At 41.8% G+C, this 22,867-nt stretch overlaps 1 protein-coding gene across 1 annotated transcript in view; it reads left to right on the top strand.

Annotated features, from left to right (window-relative positions):
- LOC139407863 (leucine-rich repeat and fibronectin type-III domain-containing protein 2-like) overlaps window positions 1-10,683 on the top strand; it is a 183,353-nt gene extending 172,670 nt beyond the window's left edge. Inside the window, exon 5 of the mRNA XM_071151733.1 lies at window positions 8,986-10,683. Coding sequence (XP_071007834.1) covers window positions 8,986-10,009 — 1,024 coding nt within the window. The 3' untranslated portion in view covers window positions 10,010-10,683. The remainder of the gene's footprint in view (window positions 1-8,985) is intronic.
- The last annotated feature ends 12,184 nt before the right edge of the window (window positions 10,684-22,867 follow it).

Here is a 22,867-nt window from a genome sequence, read left to right as displayed (position 1 = left end):
TTAGTTACTCTGTTAAAACCTAGAGAAAGGCAGATCAGTTCAGCCATAGACTTCGAGAGTTGTACTGTAACACTTTAGTGACATATAGGTCTATATCTCATCAGACAGTATTTATTTCTGCTTATCATTACCACTACATTTGGCTATGATTACTTTCTAGTTTATTATATACACTTTTTTTCAAAGGGATTGGAATGTAAATTGTTAACTCTAACTTGTGCTACACCTGCCATGAAAAGAATGATATGTAGTCCTATAGTCAGTGTAGAGCTTTGTTATCGCATACAGTATGACTCTCCATTAGAACAACCAGTCCTTTTTCCTCTTCAAAACAAATCTGTAGAAAATCCTAAGTGTTTTCTCTTTTCTCTGACAAATCTGAATCGCCAGGCGATAAAGGACGCAGGGCTCGGAGAACAATATAATAGTATATTTATTTACCCTATGGTTAGGGCAAGATAGAATATATACCCAGAATACGTTAAGCATATTATCTTCATCCATCAGGATTGTATAAGCAGCAATAGAAGCTAAAGAAAGTGCTATACGTGGACATAGTAATGGAAGTTATGTGTCAGACACGGACTTTCAGTAATATTTCAGTTCAATTGCAATGAGTCCCTCAGAGCAATCTTTTACCATATACTGGTTTGATTGTACCATCCCATGTGATTTAATGCCTATGTTTCTCCTCGGCTTGACAATGTGTTTCAGAAATGATAGCAAGGTCCTGGGTCCACTATTTTTGTCTGTTAGCTGGAGTCGCGGAGAGTGGTGGAGGATTCACGCTCCATACCTCTTGCATCACAGAGAAATGTGTTCGTTTTGGTATTTGGTGTTTTATTAGGATCCCCATTGGCTGTTGCGAAAACAGCAGCTACTCTTCCTGGGTCCACACAAAACATGAAACATGACATAATACAGAACATGAATAGACATGAACAGCTCATGCACAGAACTACATGAATTTAAAAATGGCACACATAGCCTACATATCAATACATACACTTACACGTCAAATAGGGGAGAGGCGCTGTGCCGTGAGGTATTGCTTTATTGAGCAATATATACTTGTATAGTTCCATGCAATAATTTCTCTATATAATACTGTAAGCTTTCTTAAATTTTTTCAGGATTTGGGGACTGTGAAAAGACCCCTGGTGGCATGTCTGGTGGGGTAAGAGTGTGTGTCAGAGCTATATCTAAGTTGACTATGCAAACAATTGGACATTTTTAACACATTCATGTTTTTCGTAAAAGAGGAAATGATGCAGTCTGTCTCTCCTCAACTCTTAACCAAGAGAGACTGGCATGCATAGTACTTATATTAGCCGTCTGATTACAATTAAGAGGAAGACGTGACGCTCTGTTCTGGGCCAGCTTGACCACATGACTGGACAATAATCAAGATAAGACTAAATTAGAGCCTGCAGGACTTTCTTGAGTGTGGTGTCCGAAAAGCAGAGCATCTCTTTATTATGGACAGGCCTCCCTCATCTTTACAGCCATTGAATATATATGTTTTGACCATGACAGTTTCCAATCTAAGGGAACACCAAGTAGTTTAGTCTCCTCAACTTGTTCAACAGCCACACCATTCATTACCAGATTCAGCTGAGGTCTAGAGCTTAGAGAGTGACTTGTACCAAAATACAATGCTCTTAGTTTTAGATATGTTCAGGCCCAGTTTATTACTGGCCATCCATTCCAAAACTGACTGCAGCTCCTTGTTTCAGTGACTTCATTAGCTGTGGTTGCTGACACATTCAGTACCAGTCAAAATTTGAACACACCTACTCATTCCAGGGTCTTTCTTTATTTTTACTATTTTCTATATTGTAGAATAATAATGAAGACATAAAAACTATGAAATAACACATAATACATAATCATGTAGTAACCAATTTTTTTTTAAACAAATCAAAATATAAAAAAAAATCTAAATATATTTTGTATTTGAGATTCTTCAAAGTAGCCATCCTTTGCCTAACGCTGCAGAATGCTGTGGTAGCCATGCTAGTTAAGTGTGACTTGACTTCTAAATAAATCACCGACAGCTTCACCAGCAAAGCACCCCCACACTATCACACCTGTTCCTCCATGCTCCACAATGGTGATCCCGCCCGTGCAAAAAAACACATTTACATTACACACTTGTACTAGTGTTTGACAGCCAAATATAAGCACCCCGCAAATGATATACCCATTACTCTTTAGACCAAGATGGTGATATTGCCCATCTAGAGCCTTGCTCTGGACCCATTTGATATTTTATCTGTTGAACCTATCCTTAGGCCAAGACATTAATACTTGAGAATGTGGTCTTTAAAATGTGTCTGATTTGGGTATGAGTGAACAGATAACATCCCATGTCATTAATAACGTAATGAAATATTCCGGCATTCCAGGAGGTTTAGAGAGTCTTTTTACAGAAATGAAATGGGATCTGCATTTGCATATTAATGGTGCGTTTCAGGCAGATAGTGATGCCGTCATCTTTATGATGAATAGTTTTCTAGCGATCATTAGCTTTGGATTTAACAAACCTTATTGTAATCGATGTGTGTATTGATGTGCTCGTAGGAGGATTATCTTTGAAAAGCCAAAGTTATTCAAAAAAGAGAGTTTACAACCTCTGTTGTGCTTATTTATTCTTTGTAAATGCAAAACAACACAAGACAAACCACTAACCAAACCTTGAGCTTAACACAAGCCAAAACACGAACCAAACCTTGAGCTTAACAACACAAGTAAACACACTAACCCAACCGCGATCTTAACAACACAAGCCAACATACTAACCAAACTTTGATCTTAACACAAGCCAACACACTAATCAACCTTGAGCTTAGCAACAGAAGCCAACATACTAACCAAACCTTGATCTTAACACAAGCCAAAACACTAATCAACCTTGAGCTTAGCAACAGAAGCCAACATACTAACCAAACCTTGATCTTAACACAAGCCAACACACTAATCAACCTTGAGCTTAGCAACAGAAGCCAACATACTAACCAAACCTTGAGCTTAACAACACAAGCCAAAACACTAATCAAACATTGAGCTAATGCTGCAGTTGCACTGTTTGACACTCCCAAAGTTAGCTGTTTTTCTAAAAGGCACTCATCCATTATAGTTACCATAGCAGGATGTTTTATGTCAGGATATATACTCAAGTGTCACGCCCTGACCTTAGAGAGCCTTATTATTTCTCTATTTGGTTAGGTCGGGGTGTGATTTGGGTGGGCATTCTAGTTTTTCTGTTTCTTTGCTGGCCGGGAATGGTTCCCAATCAGAGTCTATCGTTGTCTCTGATTGGGGATCATACTTAGGCAGCCTGTTTTCCACCTTAGTTTGTGGGATCTTGCTTTTGCATAGTTGCTGTTTAGCCCTGCAGAACTTTACGTTCGGTTGTGTATTTTGTTGGTTTTCCCCGGTGTCATTTAATAAAAGGAAAATGTACCACGCTGCACCTTGGTCTAATCATCGAACGAACGTAACATCAAGGGTATGGACACAGACACAGGCTAGCATCAAGTTCCATTTAATCTCGCCACTACCGCTATAGTACAATTCAGCAGCATCTCCCAATAAATTCCCTGGCAGGGAGTGCAGAGCCCATTAGGGATTTTTGCTTATATAAGCATAATCACATTTCCCAGCACCCTGACATTTAGGCTGAATCAATGGAGCAAGAGACCCATTTGGCATGACCTTGTCTGTTATCCAGAGAAAGAGGCCGCCTTAAGAAATCATACAGTCCTCCTGGGGGGGAATTAGCCATGAAATACTTTAATGATTGTTGAGTGGGAGAAATGCTATAACCTGAAGCAATGATTTGTTTGTTTGTTTTCAGTTCTTTTTTCTTTCTTGCCAATAAGGAAGTGTGTTGAAACTGTATCTGACAATAGCTTTTAAACTGTTTGGGAGGATGAGGGTAGCTGTGGCTGACTGGTGCCTATCCCTATCCCCTTCCCCACTACTTTTCCTTCCCAGAAGCAATGTTTAAGGACTCACATCCTCTCTCGCGCTGATTAATGTTATGGCCTCATGCCTTCACTGAAAACGATTTAAAGCAATCTCCAAATTGCCTTTCGATGCCCAAAGGGTGTAGGGAAAAAAACTTGTATTCATCTCCTTGTGATAAGCGCACAGCCAGACGTTTTTTTCCTGAGTTCCACTTTGTCCCGATGTATTTTAATTCAGCTGAATGAAACATTCAACACAGACGGGCTGACATGAATCAGTCACAGGACAGAGCAGTGCCTGGCAAAATATTCACTAAGCACTGGAATTTCCCTCCATCCCATGCCTATACCAAGCAAGCAATTATCACTGTGTAATAGATTACATCCCCTGAGGACCAAAACGTTTAATATTATCAACTTTTGATCAAATAAAATACAATTCAAATCACATTATTTTGGTTACATACACATGGTTAGCAGATGTTAATGCGAGTGTAGTGAAGTGCTTGTGCTTCTAGTTCTGACCATGCAGTAATATCTAACAAGTAATCTAACAATTTCACAACAACTACCTTATACACACAAGTGTAAAGGAATGAATAAGAATATGTACATATAAATATATGGATGAGCGATGGCCGAACGGCATAGGCAAGATGCAGTAGATGGTATAGAGTACAGTATATACAGTGGGGCAAAAAAAGTATTTAGTCAGCCACCAATTGTGGAAGTTCTCCCACTTAAAAAGATGAGAGAGGCCTGTAATTTTCATCATAGGTACGCTTCAACTATGACAGACAAAATGAGGGGAAAAAATTCAGAAAATCACATTGTAGGATTTTTAATGAATTTATTTGCAAATTATGGTGGAAAATAAGTATTTGGTCACCTACAAACAAGCAAGATTTCTGGCTCTCACAGACCTGTAACTTCTTCTTTAAGAGGATCCTCTGGCCTCCACTCGTTACCTGTATTAATGGCACCTGTTTGAACTTGTTATCAGTATAAAAGACACCTGTCCACAACCTCAAACAGTCACACTCCAAACTCCACTATGGCCAAGACCAAAGAGCTGTCAAAGGACACCAGAAACAAAATTGTAGACCTGCACCAGGCTGGGAAGACTGAATCTGCAATAGGTAAGCAGCTTGGTTTGAAGAAATCAACTGTGGGTGCAATTATTAGGAAATGGAAGACATACAAGACCACTGATAATCTCCCTCGATCTGGGGCTCCACGCAAGACCTCACCCCGTAGGGTCAAAATGATCACAAGAACGGTGAGCAAAAATCCCAGAAACACACGGGGGGGCCTAGTGAATGACCTGCAGAGAGCTGGGACCAAAGTAACAAAGCCTACCATCAGCAAGGGCATTAAAGATGAAACGTGGCTGGGTCTTTCAGCATGACAATGATCCCAAACACACCGCCCGGGCAACGAAGGAGTGGCTTCGTAGGAAGCATTTCAAGGTCCTGGAGTGGCCTAGCCAGTCTCCAGATCTCAACCCCATAGAAAATCTCTGGAGGGTGTTGAAAGTCCGTGTTGCCCAGCAACAGCCCCAAAACATCACTGCTCTAGAGGAGATCTGCATGGAGGAATGGGCCAAAATACCAGCAACCGTGTGTGAAAACCTTAACTTACTTACAGAAAATGTTTGACCTCTGTCATTGCCAACAAAGGGTATATAACAAAGTATTGAGATAAACTTTTGTTATTGACCAAATACTTATTTTCCACCATAATTTGCAAATAAATTCATAAAAAATCCTACAATGTGATTTTCTGGATTTTTTTTCTCATTTTGTCTGTCATAGTTGAAGTGTACCTTTGATGAAAATTATTTTTAAGTGGGAGAACTTGCACAACATGTGAGATGAGTAATGTAGGGTATGTAAACATTATACGTATAAAGTGGCATTGTTTAAAGTGACTAGTGATACATTAATTACATCCTATTTTTTATTATTAAAGTGGCTAGAGATTTGAGTCAGTATGTTGGCAGCAGCCACTCAATGTTAGTGATGGCTGTTTAACAGTCTGATGGCCTTGAGATAGAAGCTGTTTCAGCGTCTCAGTCCCAGCTTTGATGCACCTGTACTGACCACGCCTTCTGGATGATAGCGGGGTGAACAGGCAGTGGCTCGGCTCGTTGTTGTCCTTGATGATCTTTTTGGCCTTCCTGTGACATCAGGTGGTGTAGGTGTCCTGGAGGGCAGGTAGTTTTCCCCCAGTGATGCATTGTGCAGACCTCACTACCCTCTGGAGAGCCTTACGGTTGTTGGCGGAGCAGTTGCCATACCAGGTGGTGATACAGCCCGACAGGATGCTCTCAATTGTGCATCTGTAAAAGTTTGTGAGTGTTTTTGGTGACAAGCCAAATTTCTTCAGCCTCGTGAGGTTGAAGAGGCGCTGTTGCGCCTTCTTCACCCCGCTGTCTGTGTGGGTGGACCATTTCAGTTTGTCTGTGATGTGTACGCCGAGGAAATTAAAACTTTCCACCTTTTCCACTACTGTCCCGTTGATGTGGAAAGGGGGATGCTCCCTCTGCTGTTTCCTTAAGTCCACGATCATCTTGTTTGTTTTGTTGACGTTGAGTGTGAGGTTATTTTCCTGACACCACACTCCGAGGGCCCTCACCTCCTCCCTGTAGGCCGTCTCATCGTTGTTGGTAATGAAGTCTACCACCTGTAATGTTGTCTGCAAACTTGATGATTGAGTTGGAGGCGTGCATGGCCACGCAGTCATGGATGAACAGGGAGTACAGAAGAGGGCTCAGAACGCACCCTTGTGGGGCCCCAGTGTTGAGGATCAGCGAGGTGGAGATGTTGTTTCCTACCCTCACCACCTGAGGGCGTCCCGTCCAGGACCCAGTTGCACAGGGCGGGGTCGAGACCAGGGGTCTCGAGCTTAATGAAGAGTTTGGAGGGTATTAGGGTGCTAAATGTTGAGCTGTAGTCGATGAACAGCATTCTTACATAGGTATTCCTCTTGTCCAGATGGGTTAGGGCAGTGTGCAGCGTGATTGCGATTGTGTCGTCTGTGGACCTATTGGGGTGGTAAGCAAATTGGAGTGGGTCTAGGGTGTCAGGAAGGGTGGAGGTGATGTGATCCTTGACCAGTCTCTCAAAGCACTTCATGATGACGGAAGTGAGTGCTACAGGGCGATAGTCGTTTAGCTCAGTTACCTTAGCTTTCTTGGGAACAGGAACAATGGTGGCCCTCTTGAAGCATGTGGGAACAGCAGTCTGGGATAGGGATTGATTGAATATGTACGAAAACACACTAGCCAGCTGGTCTGCGCATGCTCTGAGGGCGCGGCTAGGGATGCCGTCTGGGCCAGCAGCCTTGCGAGGGTTAATACGTTTAAATGTTTTACTCACACTGGCTGCGGTGAAGAGTTTTCTTTTTATAGTCTGTAATTGACTGTAGACCATGCCACATACCTCTCGTGTCTGAGCCTTTGAATTGCGACTCCACTTTGTCTCTGTACTGACACTTAGCTTGTTAGATTGCCTTGTGGAGGGAATAGCTACACTGTTGTATTCGGTCATGTTTCCGGTCGCCTTCCCTGATTAAAAACAGTGGTTCACGCTTTCAGTTTTGCGCGAATGCTGCCATCAATCCACGGTTTCTAGTTGGGGAAGGTTTTAATAGTCGCTGTTGGTACAACATCACCGACGCACTTGCTAATAAACTCGCTCACCGAATCAGCGTTAACATCACTGTTGTTGTTCGACGCTATCTGGAACATGGGGCGGCAGGATAGCCTAGTGCATTGGACTAGTAACCGTAAGGTTGCAAGTTCAAACCCCTGAGCTGATAAGGTACAAATCTGTTATTCTGCCCCTGAACAGGCAGTTAACCCACTGTTCCTAGGCCGTTATTAAAAATAAGAATTTGTTCTTAACTGATTTGCCTAGTTAAATAAAGTTAAAAATAAAAAATATCCCAGTCCACGTGATTGCAGCATCCTTGAAGTGTGGAATCAGATTGGTCAGACCAGTGTTGAACAGACCTGAGTATGGGCATTTCCTGTTTCAGATTATTTTGCATCTTTTGCTCACTCCACACTAATACTGTATGTAGTATTAGTGTGGAGTGAGTTATCAGTGAGTTATCAGAAAACACAGAACAATGTGAAAAAAAGGTATGGCATCATTGGTTATAGTTATTATCATATGGTTATATATTATCACATGGGTGTTTATGGCCAGCTTATCACATGGGTGTTGATGGACAGCTTATCACATGGGTGTTTATGGCCAGCTTATCACATGGGTGTTTATGGCCAGCTTATCACATGGGTGTTTATGGCCAGCTTATCACATGGGTGTTTAAGGCCAACATACTACATGGGTGTGCATGACCAGCTACTGTGACTGAATGATTGATGTTGTCGAACAGCTCCGAGCCAGTTCCCTGGACATAACTCACCATGTTCTCAGACAGGTTCCTGCCTTATAAGCGGACTAAGACTCGCCTGAGCAACATAGGTATCTGAGGCTCTAGCTGTTACAGAAGCCTTTCAATCTTCTCCTTTTCCCTCTCTTTCTCTCTTTTTTCCCTCTTTTCCTCTGTGTTCTGGTTATTTATTCTTCTCACATCTCCATGGCTCAGACATGGGGTGGAGCGTCTGTTTGCTGCAGCAGGACAGATGGTTTAGAGAGATAAAGCCAATTACAGCTGTCTGTCTGTTAGAGTAGAAGCTCAACCACAAAGAGACTTAACACTGGACAACTCCTCAGGAATGAACCTAAGAACACAGAAGCCCTGCTTTTCTTTCAGTGGAAATGGCATCATAAAGAACACTCAAGCACAGTTTTGTATTGATATGAAATGCATGGTGTTAAGAAAGATGCATGTTAATAACATTATCCTCCAAATCAATTAAATTGTATCAAATGTAGTAGGTTTTCACAGCTGACTTTCACAGGTTTTCACGGATGTCCAACAATGATTATGCTGACTCGACTCAGTCATCACCATGTTTAACTCTTCCTCTCCGTTTCTATAGGATGATCCCGGCCTCCAGCCAGGCCTTCCTGGTGACCAACCTGGTGTCGGGGACCAAGTACGACTTGTGTGTCCTAGCCGCCTGGGACGACACCGCCACCACCCTGACGGCCACCAACGTGGTGGGCTGTGCCCAGTTCTTTACCCGCGACGACTACACACAGTGCCAGTCTCTCCACAGCCAGTTTCTGGGGGGCACCATGATCCTGGTGGTGGGTGGCATCATTGTGGCGACGCTACTCGTCTTCATCGTTATCCTGATGGTGCGCTACAAGGCCACCGACCATGAGGGGGGTGGCATCGGGGGGAGCGGCAAGCTGACCAGCGTAAGTGACACCCACTCACAGACCAATGGGGGCCGGCTGGGACAGAACGGCGTGCCCCTTCCCCTGCCCAAACCAAAGGCCAAAGTGACCCTCCAGGATGAGGTGGTGGAGTTTAAATGTGGTTCCCTCCAGAGCACCTCGTCCTCATCCTCGTCGGGGGGCTCGGTGGTCGGGGAGGGTTCCTACAGCCCCAACAGCACCCTGGCCATTATGTGGAGGCAGGCTGCCCCCTCTAAGCCCAGGGCAAACCTGGATCACCTGCTGGGGGCCTTCAACTCCCTAGAGCTCCGGGGTGCCCAGGGCAGGGGAGACCTGGGGGAGCCCTCATCCAGCAGTAGCACCCCGGTGGCGGGTGGCGATAGGCCCCACACGGACAGGGAGCCCCTGCTGGGCCGGACAATGGACTCGCGGCTGAGCCGGTTGCTCATGCTGTCTCATGACTCCAAACCAAAAAGGAGCCAGTCGTTTGACATGGGGGACTGTATGGATACAGATCAACAAACAGACCAAGCGATGGCCTCTAGCACCTCCACAGCCACAACGCCGGTGTGCAGTTACCCACGGCGCATCAGCAACATCTGGACTAAGAGGAGCCTGTCTGTGAACGGCATGCTGCTACAGTGTGACGAGGAAGGGGATATGGGGGGGAGCAAGGGGACCTTCGACAGCCAAGAGTGGGTCATGGAGAGTACTGTCTAGGAGAGATGAGGACTTGCTTTGTGTCTTCTAAAACGCTGCCCCAGAGAGATAGCAATACGCCTCAGTTCTGATAGACCTCCAGGCTGGAGGAGAAGTCCATGCCCCCTCCCTCCTCGTCCTGCATGGAATTCATTCATGTTAATCTATTGTGGATGCTCCATTTTTGTGACAAATATGTACAAAGTTCCCCCAAGTGGGTAAGTCGGCTAACGACGCTTGGTGGATGGAGCTGATTCGTGGAGTGAGGTTGTTTTGTGTTTGTATGTGTGTGTTCTCTACATGGGGAGGAGGAATGCACAGTAATGGTCAACTACAAACTACACGTAAGGCATGCAATGAAACCTAGGAAATGGGAAGCAGGCCTGTTGTTCCTGAGGAGGGCCATGGTTTCTCTGACACAAGGAACGTGAAACAAATCACTGTATTTGTTGACTTGTAAATTGGCACAACACTGAAAGTCCATCTTGTTACTGTTGCTGAGATGATGGGCCATGCATGGCTCTGGACTAATACTGTTGTAAGTGAATATGAAATATATAATGAATTTCATGTTTTTACATGTTTTATTTTGCTGATCAAACACACATTGTCTAATACTGTTCTTCCCCTCTGTACACGACGGGGCTCTGACTTCAACATTTGCATTATGAAAAACCTCAATATACTGTCAGGTCCAAAATGATTGGCACCCTTGATAAAGATGAACTAAAAAGACTGTATAAATAATACAAATACTGAGCTATAGTGTATGCAAAAAAAAAGGACATTATATTATTTTGTACTAATACATTTGCTCAGAGAAAGAGGTGACATCAAAATAGAGCTCTTTGGTTAAGTACACCAGAGGTGGGTTTGGTCTAAAAAACTGAAGCATATGCATAAAAGTTCCTCATACCTATGGTAAAATATGTTGACGCATCTTTGATGTTATGGGGCCATTTTGAATCCACTGGTCCTGTGGCCCTTGTTAAGGTCAACCGCATCGTGAACTTTACCAATTACCAGAAGATTGTAGACAAAAACCTGGTTGCCTCTGCCAGGAGACACTTTGACGTAACTGGATCTTCCAGCAAGACAATAACCCCAGCGCACATCAAAATCTACAAAGAAATTGTTTATTGACCACAAAATCAACATTTTGCAATGGCCATCTCAGCCTCCACTTGAACCCCATTGAAAACCTGCGGTTTGAATTGAAGAGGGCATTCTATAAGCACAGACGAAGGATGCCAAGGATCTGGAAAGATTCTGTATGGAGGAACGATCTAAGATCCCTCCCAATGTATTCTCCAATCTCATAAAACATTTGAGAAAAAGACTCCGTGCTGTTATCCTCGCAAGGGGAGGGTGCTGTAGTACTAAAAACAGCGGTGACAATACATTTAACCCCTATCTTTCTTGGATTTGTTTTATTACTTACTAAACAAAAGCCCTTTCCCTGAGTGTAAAATAATATGATAAAAAAATAATAATAATTAGCATGCAGTTTGTATTATTTATTTTTTGTTCCTCTTTAACAAGGGTGCCAATAATTATGGACCTGACCGTATATCCATCCTTATTTTTTTATATCTGCAGAACCATTCGTTTCTTAACCCATTCTGACTGAATGGTACTGTGTATATGTACACTTTATATAGGCAATCTAGTTCATCATAAAAAAATGTATATATGAAATTATTTCATGAAACCCTGTATTTTAATATTTTAACTTTGTATACAGAATGTTCATTTGAGGCTTCATTAAATAATGCCATATCTGGTTCCTATCAAGTTGTATTCATGTATAAAGCGAGCAAACAATTCATCCTCAAAATCATGAAATATGTTCTTTTTAAGATAGCAATGTGAAATGGGTAAGGTCTTAAGTGAAAATGTAACTGTTATCGTGATGTCACTTAAAAGGTTCATTAGAGGAGAGTCCTATGATTAGTTTCAGCAAAAAGAACATGGCCCCTGTTGGCCTCTAAATCAATTAACCCAGTATAGAGCTAACAACCAGCAGGAGTTTACCCTCTCTTGCACAGAAAGATTAAGCCCTCAGAAAAACTACAGATCAACATGCTCAATCTTTGAGAGACAAGCATCCTTCTCCAATTCCAAGAAACATTTTTACTTTTTCATGTGCACTACCATTCAAAGGTTTGGGGTCATTTAGAAAGTTCCTTGTTTTTGAAAGAAAATCTAATTTTTTGTTCATTAAAATAACATCAAATTGATCAGAAATACAGTGTAGACCTTGTTAGACATTGTTAATGTTGTAACCGACTATTGTAGCTGGAAACGGCAGATTTTTTTTTATGGAATATCTACATATATCTGCGTACAGGCCCATTATCAGCAACCATCACACACAACATTCCAATGGAATGTTGTGTTAGCTAATCCAAGTTTATAATTTTAAAAGTGATCATTAGAAAGCCCTTTTGCAATTATGTTAGCACAGCTGAAAACTGCTGTTCTGATTAAAGAAGCAATACAACTGGCCTTTTTTAGACTAGTTGAGTATCTGGAGCATCAGCATTTGTGGGTTTGATTACAGGCTCAAAATGGCCAGAAACAAAAACCTTTCTTCTGAAACTCGTCAGTCTATTCTTGTTCTGAGAAATGAAGGCTATTCCATGCAAGAAATTGCCAAGAAACTGAAGATCTCGTACAACTCTGTGTACTACTCCCTTCACAGAACAGCGCAAACTGTCTCTAACCAGAATAGAAAGAGGAGTGGGAGGCCCCAGTCCACAACTGAGCAAGAGGACAAGTACCTTAGAGTGTCTAGTTTGAGAAACTGACGCCTCACAAGTCCTCAACTGGCGGATTCATTAAATAGTACCCGCAAAACACCAGTCACAGTGAAGAGGCGACTCCGGGATGCTGGCCTTCTAGGCAGAGTTCCTCTGTCCAGTGTCTGTGTTCTTTTGCCCATCTTAATTTTTTCTTTTCATTGGCAAGTCTGAGATATGGCTTTTTCTTTGCAACTCTGCCTAGAAGGCCAGCAGTCTGGAGTCGCATCTTCAATGTTGACATTGAGACCAGTGTTTTGCGGGTACTATTTAATGAAGCTGCCAGTTGAGGACATGTGATGTGTCTGTTTCTTAAACTTGACATTCTACTGTACTTGTCCTCTTGCTCAGTTGTGCACCGGGGCCTCCCACTCCTCTTTCTATTCTGGTTAGAGCCAGTTTTCACTGTTCTGTGAAGGGAGTAGTACACAGCATTGTACGAGATCTTCAGTTTCTTGGCAATTTATCACATGGAATAGCCTTCATTTCTCAGAACAAGAATAGACTGACGAGTTTCAGAAGAAAGGTCTTTGTTTCTGGCCATTTTGAGCCTGTAATCAAACCCACAAATGCTGATGCTCAAGATACTCAACTAGTCTAAAGAAGGCCATTCTTATTGCTTCGTTAATCTGCACGACAGTTTTCAGCTGTGCTAACATAATTGCAAAATAGTTTTTTAGTGATCATTTAGCCTTTTAAAATGATAAACATGGATTAGCTTACACAACGTGCCATTGGAACACAGGAGTGATGGTTGCTGATAATGGGCCTCTGTACGCCTATGTAGATATTCCATTAAAAATCGTCTGTTTCCAGCTACAATAGTCAGTTACAACATTAACAATGTCTACACTGTATTTCTGATCAATTTGATGTTATTTTAATAGACAAAAAATTTGCTTTTGTTTCAATAACAAGGACATTTCTAAGTGACCCCAAGCTTTTGAATAGCAGTGTACTTAGATACACTTACTTACCTGTGTAATGTATCTGGATCTCATCACCTAAAATGTTTGACATTTGAGGGTAAGCAGAAACCTTGCCTCCCTCACCAGTTATTGGCATGAGAAATGGACTGGAAATTCATAGTAAACTGTGTCTAGGAATTATCAAACTTGATTTTCTTTTGTTTGGTAGCATAAATTGACAGGTACCATAAATGTACAGTGCAAAGTGGCTCTCAACTATGCTGAAGTTGTTGGCTTTTCTGTAACGTGTACAACTTGCATGTTTACTGAGGACAAACTCATGGGTCCATTAAGAACCTTATACACTATCTGTCTTTCCTCACATTGTGTTGTCTGAATGACTTTTTTGTGACATTCTGGATCAACTGCATCTGTACATTGACTCTGTATATTGACTTTTTTATATATATAATTGATGGAGAATGAACAAAAGCTGTACACTAGTGTCTTTATTTTCTTGGTAGGCATACAGAAATAAAGAGGTGCCTCACTGTACATTTGCAGTACAACCATTTATATTTCTCATTTGGAGTTGTAGACAATGTTTCTGTGGTCAAACATATTGTTTTTTGCTACAAAAATATAAACAAATATAGATATTCTGAAACGTTCGTGTTTTGTCAGACCCTTATTATAAGATGTGGTAATGTGCAACATTTGTCATGTAATTGTATTGCATTGTTCAGCATTGATCTTCTATTGTCAGCCTCTGGTAGATCTGGGGTAAACCGTAAGTAGATCTGTATGAAGCAGCTCTGAGGAGATCATGGATTTCTGGGAATTTCAGCATTCCAGAACCAATGTGGATTTCAGCGTTCCAGAATCCTGGAGACGACCTCAACATCACATGTCAGACCACTAATTGGCCCGACTGACGTACAATTCGGAGATAAAAAACTAATGGGTAACCCCACATTAACCTGCCCTGGACTCCTTAAGTCATAGCATAGCCGGATAAGGGGAAGTCTGCTAACACCCTATGTTGACGATCTTATTCACATGCCTCCTAGATATCCACTTAGCTCCTGCATGCATTTTAAAACATGTTTGTACAGGGGAAGAGTTGGAGGCAAGTAGGGGCATCAATGAGCTTAACCAGGGGAGATCATGTGGTTAGAGGTGGAGTGAGGTGTATAAAGCCCTTTTTAAGCCAAAGCAGAGTGCACACTGGGTCGTATTTGTTAGGCACCAAGAGGAAGATTATGGACTGAAACACAGAACTACTATCTGAACTTGTCCAATAAGAAACACTCCTTCTTGCTTTCCATTGCAAATTGTTTTGTTAAGGTGTGCCCAGATGAATATGACCCTGCCCACTGGGCAAAAACTTTTGAATCAACATAGTTTCCACTTGATTTGAACAACAAAAAAATGTATGTGTGATGACATTGAATCAACTTGGAAAACTGATTGGATTTGGTGTGTGTGTGTCTGCATGGACCCTATTGGGGAACGTCCATGTGAGGGATATCTAAGGGATGTGAGACGCTCTGTGTTGGGTGAAAAAGATGGTGATGGTGTCTGATGGGTAGAGCAGAGGAGAGGTAATGGTGCATAGTGCTGGCTCAGTGTGGAGGAGGCACAGCTTGCCTGGCAGGCTGCCCATGGATCAGACCCTCCCTGCCACATCCATATAGAGGCGCTGCAGCAGCCGAGGATAGGATAAGATAGGAGGCTGTCAGTCTCAGTAACTCAATGTGATTCAAAACGTAGCATCATATGATACAAAATGCATCATACAGGGATGATTTCTGCATTTTGAAAGTTACATATCTTGAAAAGTGTATTGCTGACAAGCAAAACATTTTGAGACTATGTCAACAATGGCCTAATGTAACAAATACAAATACCAAAAGTTTTCCTTTAAGGATTCTCGTTGATTGCAATGCCTTAATGCAGTATACACATTTAATGATTTACCAATCATCAATTACCAATGGGTTTTAACTTATTGTAATGACCTCGAAAGATCATAAATGAGAGAATGTACACAACTTTTCTTGAGTTTTTTTATGAATTGAATAGTTTACTGACCCAGAACGAGCACACGCTTCTGTCTGGCCGTAACCTATGCCAAATAAATACTACATAACAATATCAGGTATTCAATTCACTGTCGGGACCTAAAAAGAGGGATAACAATGCAACCATGGATATATACCAGACATGTAGTGCCCAGCCCCTTCCCAGGCCGCCCGCTGTTCCACCAACCAGTGTCTTTATTTTCTTGGTAGGCATACAGAAATAAAGCGGTGTCTCACTATATATTTACAGTACAACCATGTATATTTTGCACCTGGATTTGTAGATGTAACGGATGTGAAACGGCTAGCTTAGTTAGCAGTGTGCGCTAAATAGCGTTTCAATCGGTGACGTCACTTGCTCTGAGACCTTGAAGTAGTAGTTCCCCTTGCTCTGCAAGGGCCGCGGCTTTTGTGGAGCGATGGGTAACGATGCTTCGAGGGTGACTGTTGATGTGTGCAGAGGGTCCCTGGTTCGCGCCCGGGTATGGGCGAGGGGACGGTTTAAACTTATACTGTTACATAGACAATGTTTCTGCTGTCAAAAATATTGTGTTTCGCTATAAAAATATAAAACAAATATAGATATTCTGAAACGTTCGTGTTTTGTCAGACCCTTATTATAAGATGTGGTAATGTGCAACATTTGTCATGTAATTGTATTGCATTGTTCAGCATTGATCTTCTATTGTCAGCCTCTGGTAGATCTGGGGTAAACCGTAAGTAGATCTGTATGAAGCAGCTCTGAGGAGATCATGGATTTCTGGGAATTTCAGCATTCCAGAACCAATGTGGATTTCAGCGTTCCGGAATCCCGGAGACGATCTCAACATCACATGTCAGACCACTAATTGGCCCGACTGACGTACAATTCGGAGATAAAAAACGAATGGGTAACCCCACATTAACCTGCCCTGGACTCCTTAAGTCATAGCATAGCTGGACTAGGATAAGGGGAAGTCTCCTAACACCCTGTGTTGACAATCTAATTCACATGCCTCCTAGATATCCACTTAGCTCCTGCATGCATTTTAAAACGTGTTTGTACAGGGGAAGAGTTGGAGGCAAGTAGGGGCATCAATGAGCTTAACCAGGGGAGATCATGTGGTTAGAGGTGGAGTGAGAGTGCACACTGGGTCATACTTGTTAGGCACCAAGATAAAGATTATGGACTGAAACATGGCACTACTATCTGAACTTGTCCGATAAGAAACACTCCTTCTTGCTTTCAATTGCAAATTGTTTTGTTAAGGTGTGCCCGGATGAATATGACCCTGCCCACTGGGCAAAAACTTTTGAATCAACATAGTTTCCACTTGATTTGAACAACAAAAAAATGTATGTGTGATGACATTGAATCAACTTGGAAAACTGATTGGATTTGATGTGTGTGTCTGCATGGACCCTATTGGGGAACGTCCATGTGAGGGATATCTAAGGGGTGTGAGACGCTCTGTGTTGGGTGAAAAAGATGGTGATGGTGTCTGATGGGTAGAGCAGAGGAGAGGTAATGGTGCATAGTGCTGGCTCAGTGTGGAGGAGGCACAGCTTGCCTGGCAGGCTGCCCATGGATCAGACCCTCCCTGCCACATCCATATAGAGGCGCTGCAGCAGCCGAGGATAGGATAAGATAGGAGGCTGTCAGTCTCAGTAACTCAATGTGATTCAAAACGTAGCATCATATGATACAAAATGCATCATACAGGGATGATTTCTGCATTTTGAAAGTTACATATCTTGAAAAGTGTATTGCTGACAAGCAAAACATTTTGAGACTATGTCAACAATGGCCTAATGTAACAAATACAAATACCAAAAGTTTTCCTTTAAGGATTCTCGTTGATTGCAATGCCTTAATGCAGTATACACATTTAATGATTTACCAATCATCAATTACCAATGGGTTTTAACTTATTGTAATGACCTCGAAAGATCATAAATGAGAGAATGTCCACAACATTTCTTGATTTTTTTATGAATTGTATGGTTTATTGACCCAGAACGAGCACAGGCTTCTGTCCGGCCGTAACCTATACCAAACTAATATGACCTAACAATAACAGGTATTCAATTCACTGTCGGGACCTAAAAAGAGGGACAACAATGCAACCATGGAAATATGCCAGACATGTAGTGCCCAGCCCCTTCCCAGGCCGCCCGCTGTTCCACCAACCACAAGGACGCCTGGCACTGACACATTCCAGGCATTCCCTTCATTGAACCCCGACTAAATCAGAGCTAACTGATAAACGTGCCCTAATAACCACACAACAACAGAACATCAGAAAGCAGGCATATAGAGTGCGTTTGGAAAGTATTTCAACCCCTTGACTTTTTCCCCAAAAAATTACGACACAGCCTTATTCTAAAAATGATTAAATTGTTTGTTTTTTTGATCAATCTATACACAATACCACATGATGACAAAGCAAAAACAATTTTTTGCAAGTGTATTAAAAATAAAATGTGACGTTTACATAAGTATTCAGACTCTTTACTCTGTACTTTGCTGAAGCACCTTTGGCAGTGATTACATCTCGAGTCTTCTTGGGTATGACGCTACAAGTTTGGCACACCTGTAATTGGGGAGTTTCTCAGATTCTCTGCAGATCCTCTCAAGCTCTGTTAGGTTGGATGGGGAGCGTCGCTGCACAGGGCCACTTAAGGAAATTCATAGACATGTCCCGAAGCAACTCCTGCCTTGTCTTGGTTGCGTGCTTAGGGTCGTTGTCCTGTTGGAAGGTAAACGTTCGCCCCAGTCTGAGGTCCTGAGTGCACTGGAGCAGGTTTCCATCCAGAATCTCTCTGTACTTTGCTCCGTTCATATTTCCCTCGATCCTGACTAGTCTCCCAATCCCTGTCGCTGATAAACATCCCCACGTTATGATGCAGCCACCACCATGCAGCCACCACCCTGCTTCACAGCAGAGATGGTGCTAGGTTTCCTCCAGACGTGATGCTTGGTATTCAGGCCAAAGAGTTCAATCTTGGTTTCATCAGACCAGAGGAAATTGTTTCTCATGGTCTGAGAGGTTTTAGGTGCTTTTTGTCAAACTCCAAGTGAGCAGTCATGTGCATTTTGCTGAGGAGTAGCTTCCGTCTGGCCACTCTACCATAAAGGCCTGATTGGTGGAGTGCTGCAGAGATCGTTGTCCTTCTGGAAGGTTCTCCCATCTCCGCAGAGGAACTCTGTAGCTCTGTCAGAGTGACCATTGGGTTCTTGGTCACCTCACTGACCAAGGCCCTTCTCCCCCCATTGCTCAGTTTGGCTGGGCGGCCAGCTCTAGGAAGAGTCTTGGTGGTTGCAGAATTCTTCCATTTAAGAATGATGGAGGCAACTGTGTTCTTGGGGACCTTCAATGCTGCACAAATCCTGTCTCGGAGCTCTATGAACAATTCCTTCGACCTCATGACACTGTCAACCGTGCGACCTTATACAGACAGGTGTGTCCCTTTCCAAATCATGTCCAATCCATTGAATTTACAACAGATGGACTCCAGTCAAGTTGTAGAAACATCTCAAGGATGGTCAATGGAAACAGAATGCACCTGAGCTCAATTTTGAACTCATAGCAAAGGGTCTGAATACTTACATGTATAAGGTATTTTTGTTTTTTATTTGTAGTAAATATTAATTTGAAAAAGTTTGTCGCTTCATTATTATTGAGGTATTTGGTGTAGATCGATGACATAATAAAAAATAAATCTAATTAAGAATAAGGCTGTAACACAACAAAAGGTGGAAAAAGTCAAGTGGTCAGAATACTTTCCGAATACACTGTAACTGTCCAAATGGGTCGCCACTAAGGTTAAAGTGGAAACCTGCTGTTTTTTTTACTGATTCTAAGTGCAAAAAATATATATTTGATGGGTCGCATGGATACACTTGTGTTGTGCCTATATGACCAGTGTTCTACACAAACACCCATTCTCTTCATCTCTAAAACTTTATGAAATAGAACATAGTCAACAAATGCATGTTGCAGTATTTACAATTGCATAAACAACTTACCACCAACTTACTACCCCAGAACCAAATAAGTACATGAGATGTTTCTTCCTGTGTCCTTACTGCACCAAAAAGTCAGGGTCATCTTGATTCGTGTGGATTATTTACTTGGTCGTGTGGCTGTTCTTCCAGGGTTGCCATGTCTGAAACATGAATCCCGAGGTGAAGAGTATTGGTGTACTGGAGCCATGGGATGTGCCAGGGGGAATGGAACCCATTGGCTGAAACCTTCCACTTAGCCATTAGGGTCTTATTGAGCATTGACAACTTGACGTCTAGCATAGGAAAATGTTGATCTATTTAACATAACTCTAGAGAGCACCACACACACTCTATATGTTTTCCATATTTGATTATGCCTGCATTTTCTATCATTTGCAACTAAAGTTACAGTGAAGTTACAGTTACAGAATAATGATGAGGTAAAAGTGAATAGGTAGGTAGCCTTATTAAAATGAGTGAGCTTTAAAGTACATTCATATATATATAGATAAACACCAATGTGATGTGCAGAAGTGGTCAACAGCCCACATAGTACAGTAGTGCCTCCCTGTGGTTGTAAGTTGCCTGTACAGGTTGTTGAAATACAGTAGTGCCTCCCTGTGGTTGTAAGTTGCCTGTACAGGTTGTTGAAATACAGTAGAATAATTTGCCACGTACATTTACACATACTCAGACTTTTACTTGGTGATATGGTACTGCTAGTAATAGACAACGTTTATAGACAGAATACAGACAATGAATGACATACATTACATACAAATAGGTAGATTGAACATAAGAGAATGAGCAGTGGATCTAGAGTGGATTACTGGAGGTTGAAGGTTACAATGACCTCAGTAACCTCTAAGGCAGATAAAGTAAAACCAAAAGTCAACTAAATGACAGATGTCTATGAACGAAGATGAAAATGGACATCATGCTAATATTAGCTCAATGGATTTACCTACAGTAAGCTCTTAAGTGAGACTGCCCCCTCCAAGTTGAATATATTTACAATAGGTCTATAGAAACAGGCCGAAGGACCTACAAACAGGAAATATAAATTGAGGACGTTATCCAATCACATTTTTGACTGGCCAACAGAGTTGTTGTTCTTCACATTGGTCGACAGATTCATGTCCCAAGGAAATTCATACACCACATAGTGAAATGAGGGTATGCCGTTTGGGCTCCCCCACTACAGACACTGGTTCAAATCCAGGCTGTATCTCAACCAGCTGTGATTGGGAGTCCCATAAGGTGGTGCACAATTGGCCCAGCGCTGTCTGGGTTTGGCCGTTGTAGGTCGTCATTGTGAATGAGAATGTGTTCTTAAATGACTTGCCTAGTTAAATAAAGGTAAAAAAAATACAACTGATGTGTCCACTCGGTCATGTACTAAATTATTGAAAACAGACTCAAAGCTTTATTTGTGAAGTGAGTGACAGCTGTGTTCCTGTATGTTGGGGGTCAAATGTTAAAGGAGTAGGCAGGTCAAGGAGGTCAATCACCCCAGTGACTAGCATGAGCAGGTAGCTAGAGACCATTGTTTAATACTACTGTATTTCAAACCATAGAAAATCCAGTAAAGGAGTGGATTCCCATTCTATTTATACTTAAATGGAAGATCTGGGTTGCCTAGCGGCAGATAGCCTAGCAGTTAAGAACATTTGGCCAGTAAGTGTAAATATTGCTGGTTCTAATCCATGAGCCGACTAGGTGAAATATCTATTGATGTGTCCTTTAGCAAGGCACTTAACCCAAATGACTCCTGTAAGTCACTCTGGATAAGAATGTCTGCTAAATGATTAAGGGCTCTGTGATTGAACCCATATCCACAAAGCATCTCAGAGTAGGAGTGTGGATCTAGGATCTGTCCATATAATCTTATTAATTATGATGTAGAGGAAAACTGATCCCAGATCAGCACTCCTATTTTTCTCCACTCATACAGGAGTAATGAAGGCCTAGTTCACAATTGTCATGGAATTAAAAATATATATATATTAATCGGGCGGTGCTGCAGCCTAACCTTGACCTCTAACCCCTAGCCTAGCTAACATTAGCCACCTAGCTAACATTAGAACTAGCCACCTAGCTAACATTAGCAACAACAAATTGGAATTCGTAACATATCATACTAATTGTTATTTGTTACATATTATACCATATTATCCACAAATTAATACATACCATTACAAAACATTATATATAATCTTAATTGAAGTGTTCCAGATTTACGTGTAATATGTTACGTTTACCCCTCAGTCCAGGTTGGGTGATACCCGTGCCTTGATGTTTCAGGTCAATTGAACTCAAACAGCTTCTGGTAAACAATATTGACATAAAGAAAGGTTAGGTCTACCCCACTTCTTATGTCTACTCCAGCGAATTCCTTTTATGTGTTTTGTTATGTTGTTGCTTGTCATTCTGCTATGACTAGGGTTGGCTTTTTTGTTCCTTTTGAACTGTGTGCACCTGTCAGTGCATCTGTCAGTTCACTAATAGGAATTTCTGAAACTGTCAGTTCACTAAAGCAACGAACCGGTAAAGATGAACAAAATAAGGTAAGGTTTTCCGATCTTTCTGGAAATGTTCCTGCTATATTTGTATACTGTATTGATGCATTTTTTCATGTTACATGCATTTATGTTTTGTCCAAGACAATTCAACTATGTATCAATCTCAGCTGCATACCAGCAGCATACCACCCTGCATCACACTTCTGGCTTGCCTTTGAACTAAAGCAGGGTTGGTCCTGGTCAGTCCCTTGATGGGAGACCAGATGCTGCTGGAAGTGGTTTTGGAAGATCAGTAGAGGGGCACTCTTCTTACAGGGCTATTCTTAATGGTCTAAGCCGTTGGGGGGGTTCTAAGATGACATATGGAATATTTAGCTACTTGATTTAAAAAAATTAGGACCCTTTTAGGTATCAAAATAAACATTTTGCATTTGGCCTTTACTACTATAGCCCATAGAAATACATTGAATAGCACATACATATATGGCAAAATAGAAAGTTAAAAAACAATTTCTTAATGTTTTGAAGCATCTGTCCTATTTATAGGAGATATAAGATAGAAACCTCAGCAAATAT

The sequence above is a fragment of the Oncorhynchus clarkii genome, chromosome 4 (genome assembly GCF_045791955.1).
Source record: "Oncorhynchus clarkii lewisi isolate Uvic-CL-2024 chromosome 4, UVic_Ocla_1.0, whole genome shotgun sequence".
Lineage (NCBI taxonomy): Eukaryota > Metazoa > Chordata > Actinopteri > Salmoniformes > Salmonidae > Oncorhynchus > Oncorhynchus clarkii.
The sequence above is the reverse complement of the archived record's forward strand: the minus strand, read 5'-3'. Positions and strand labels throughout refer to the sequence as shown.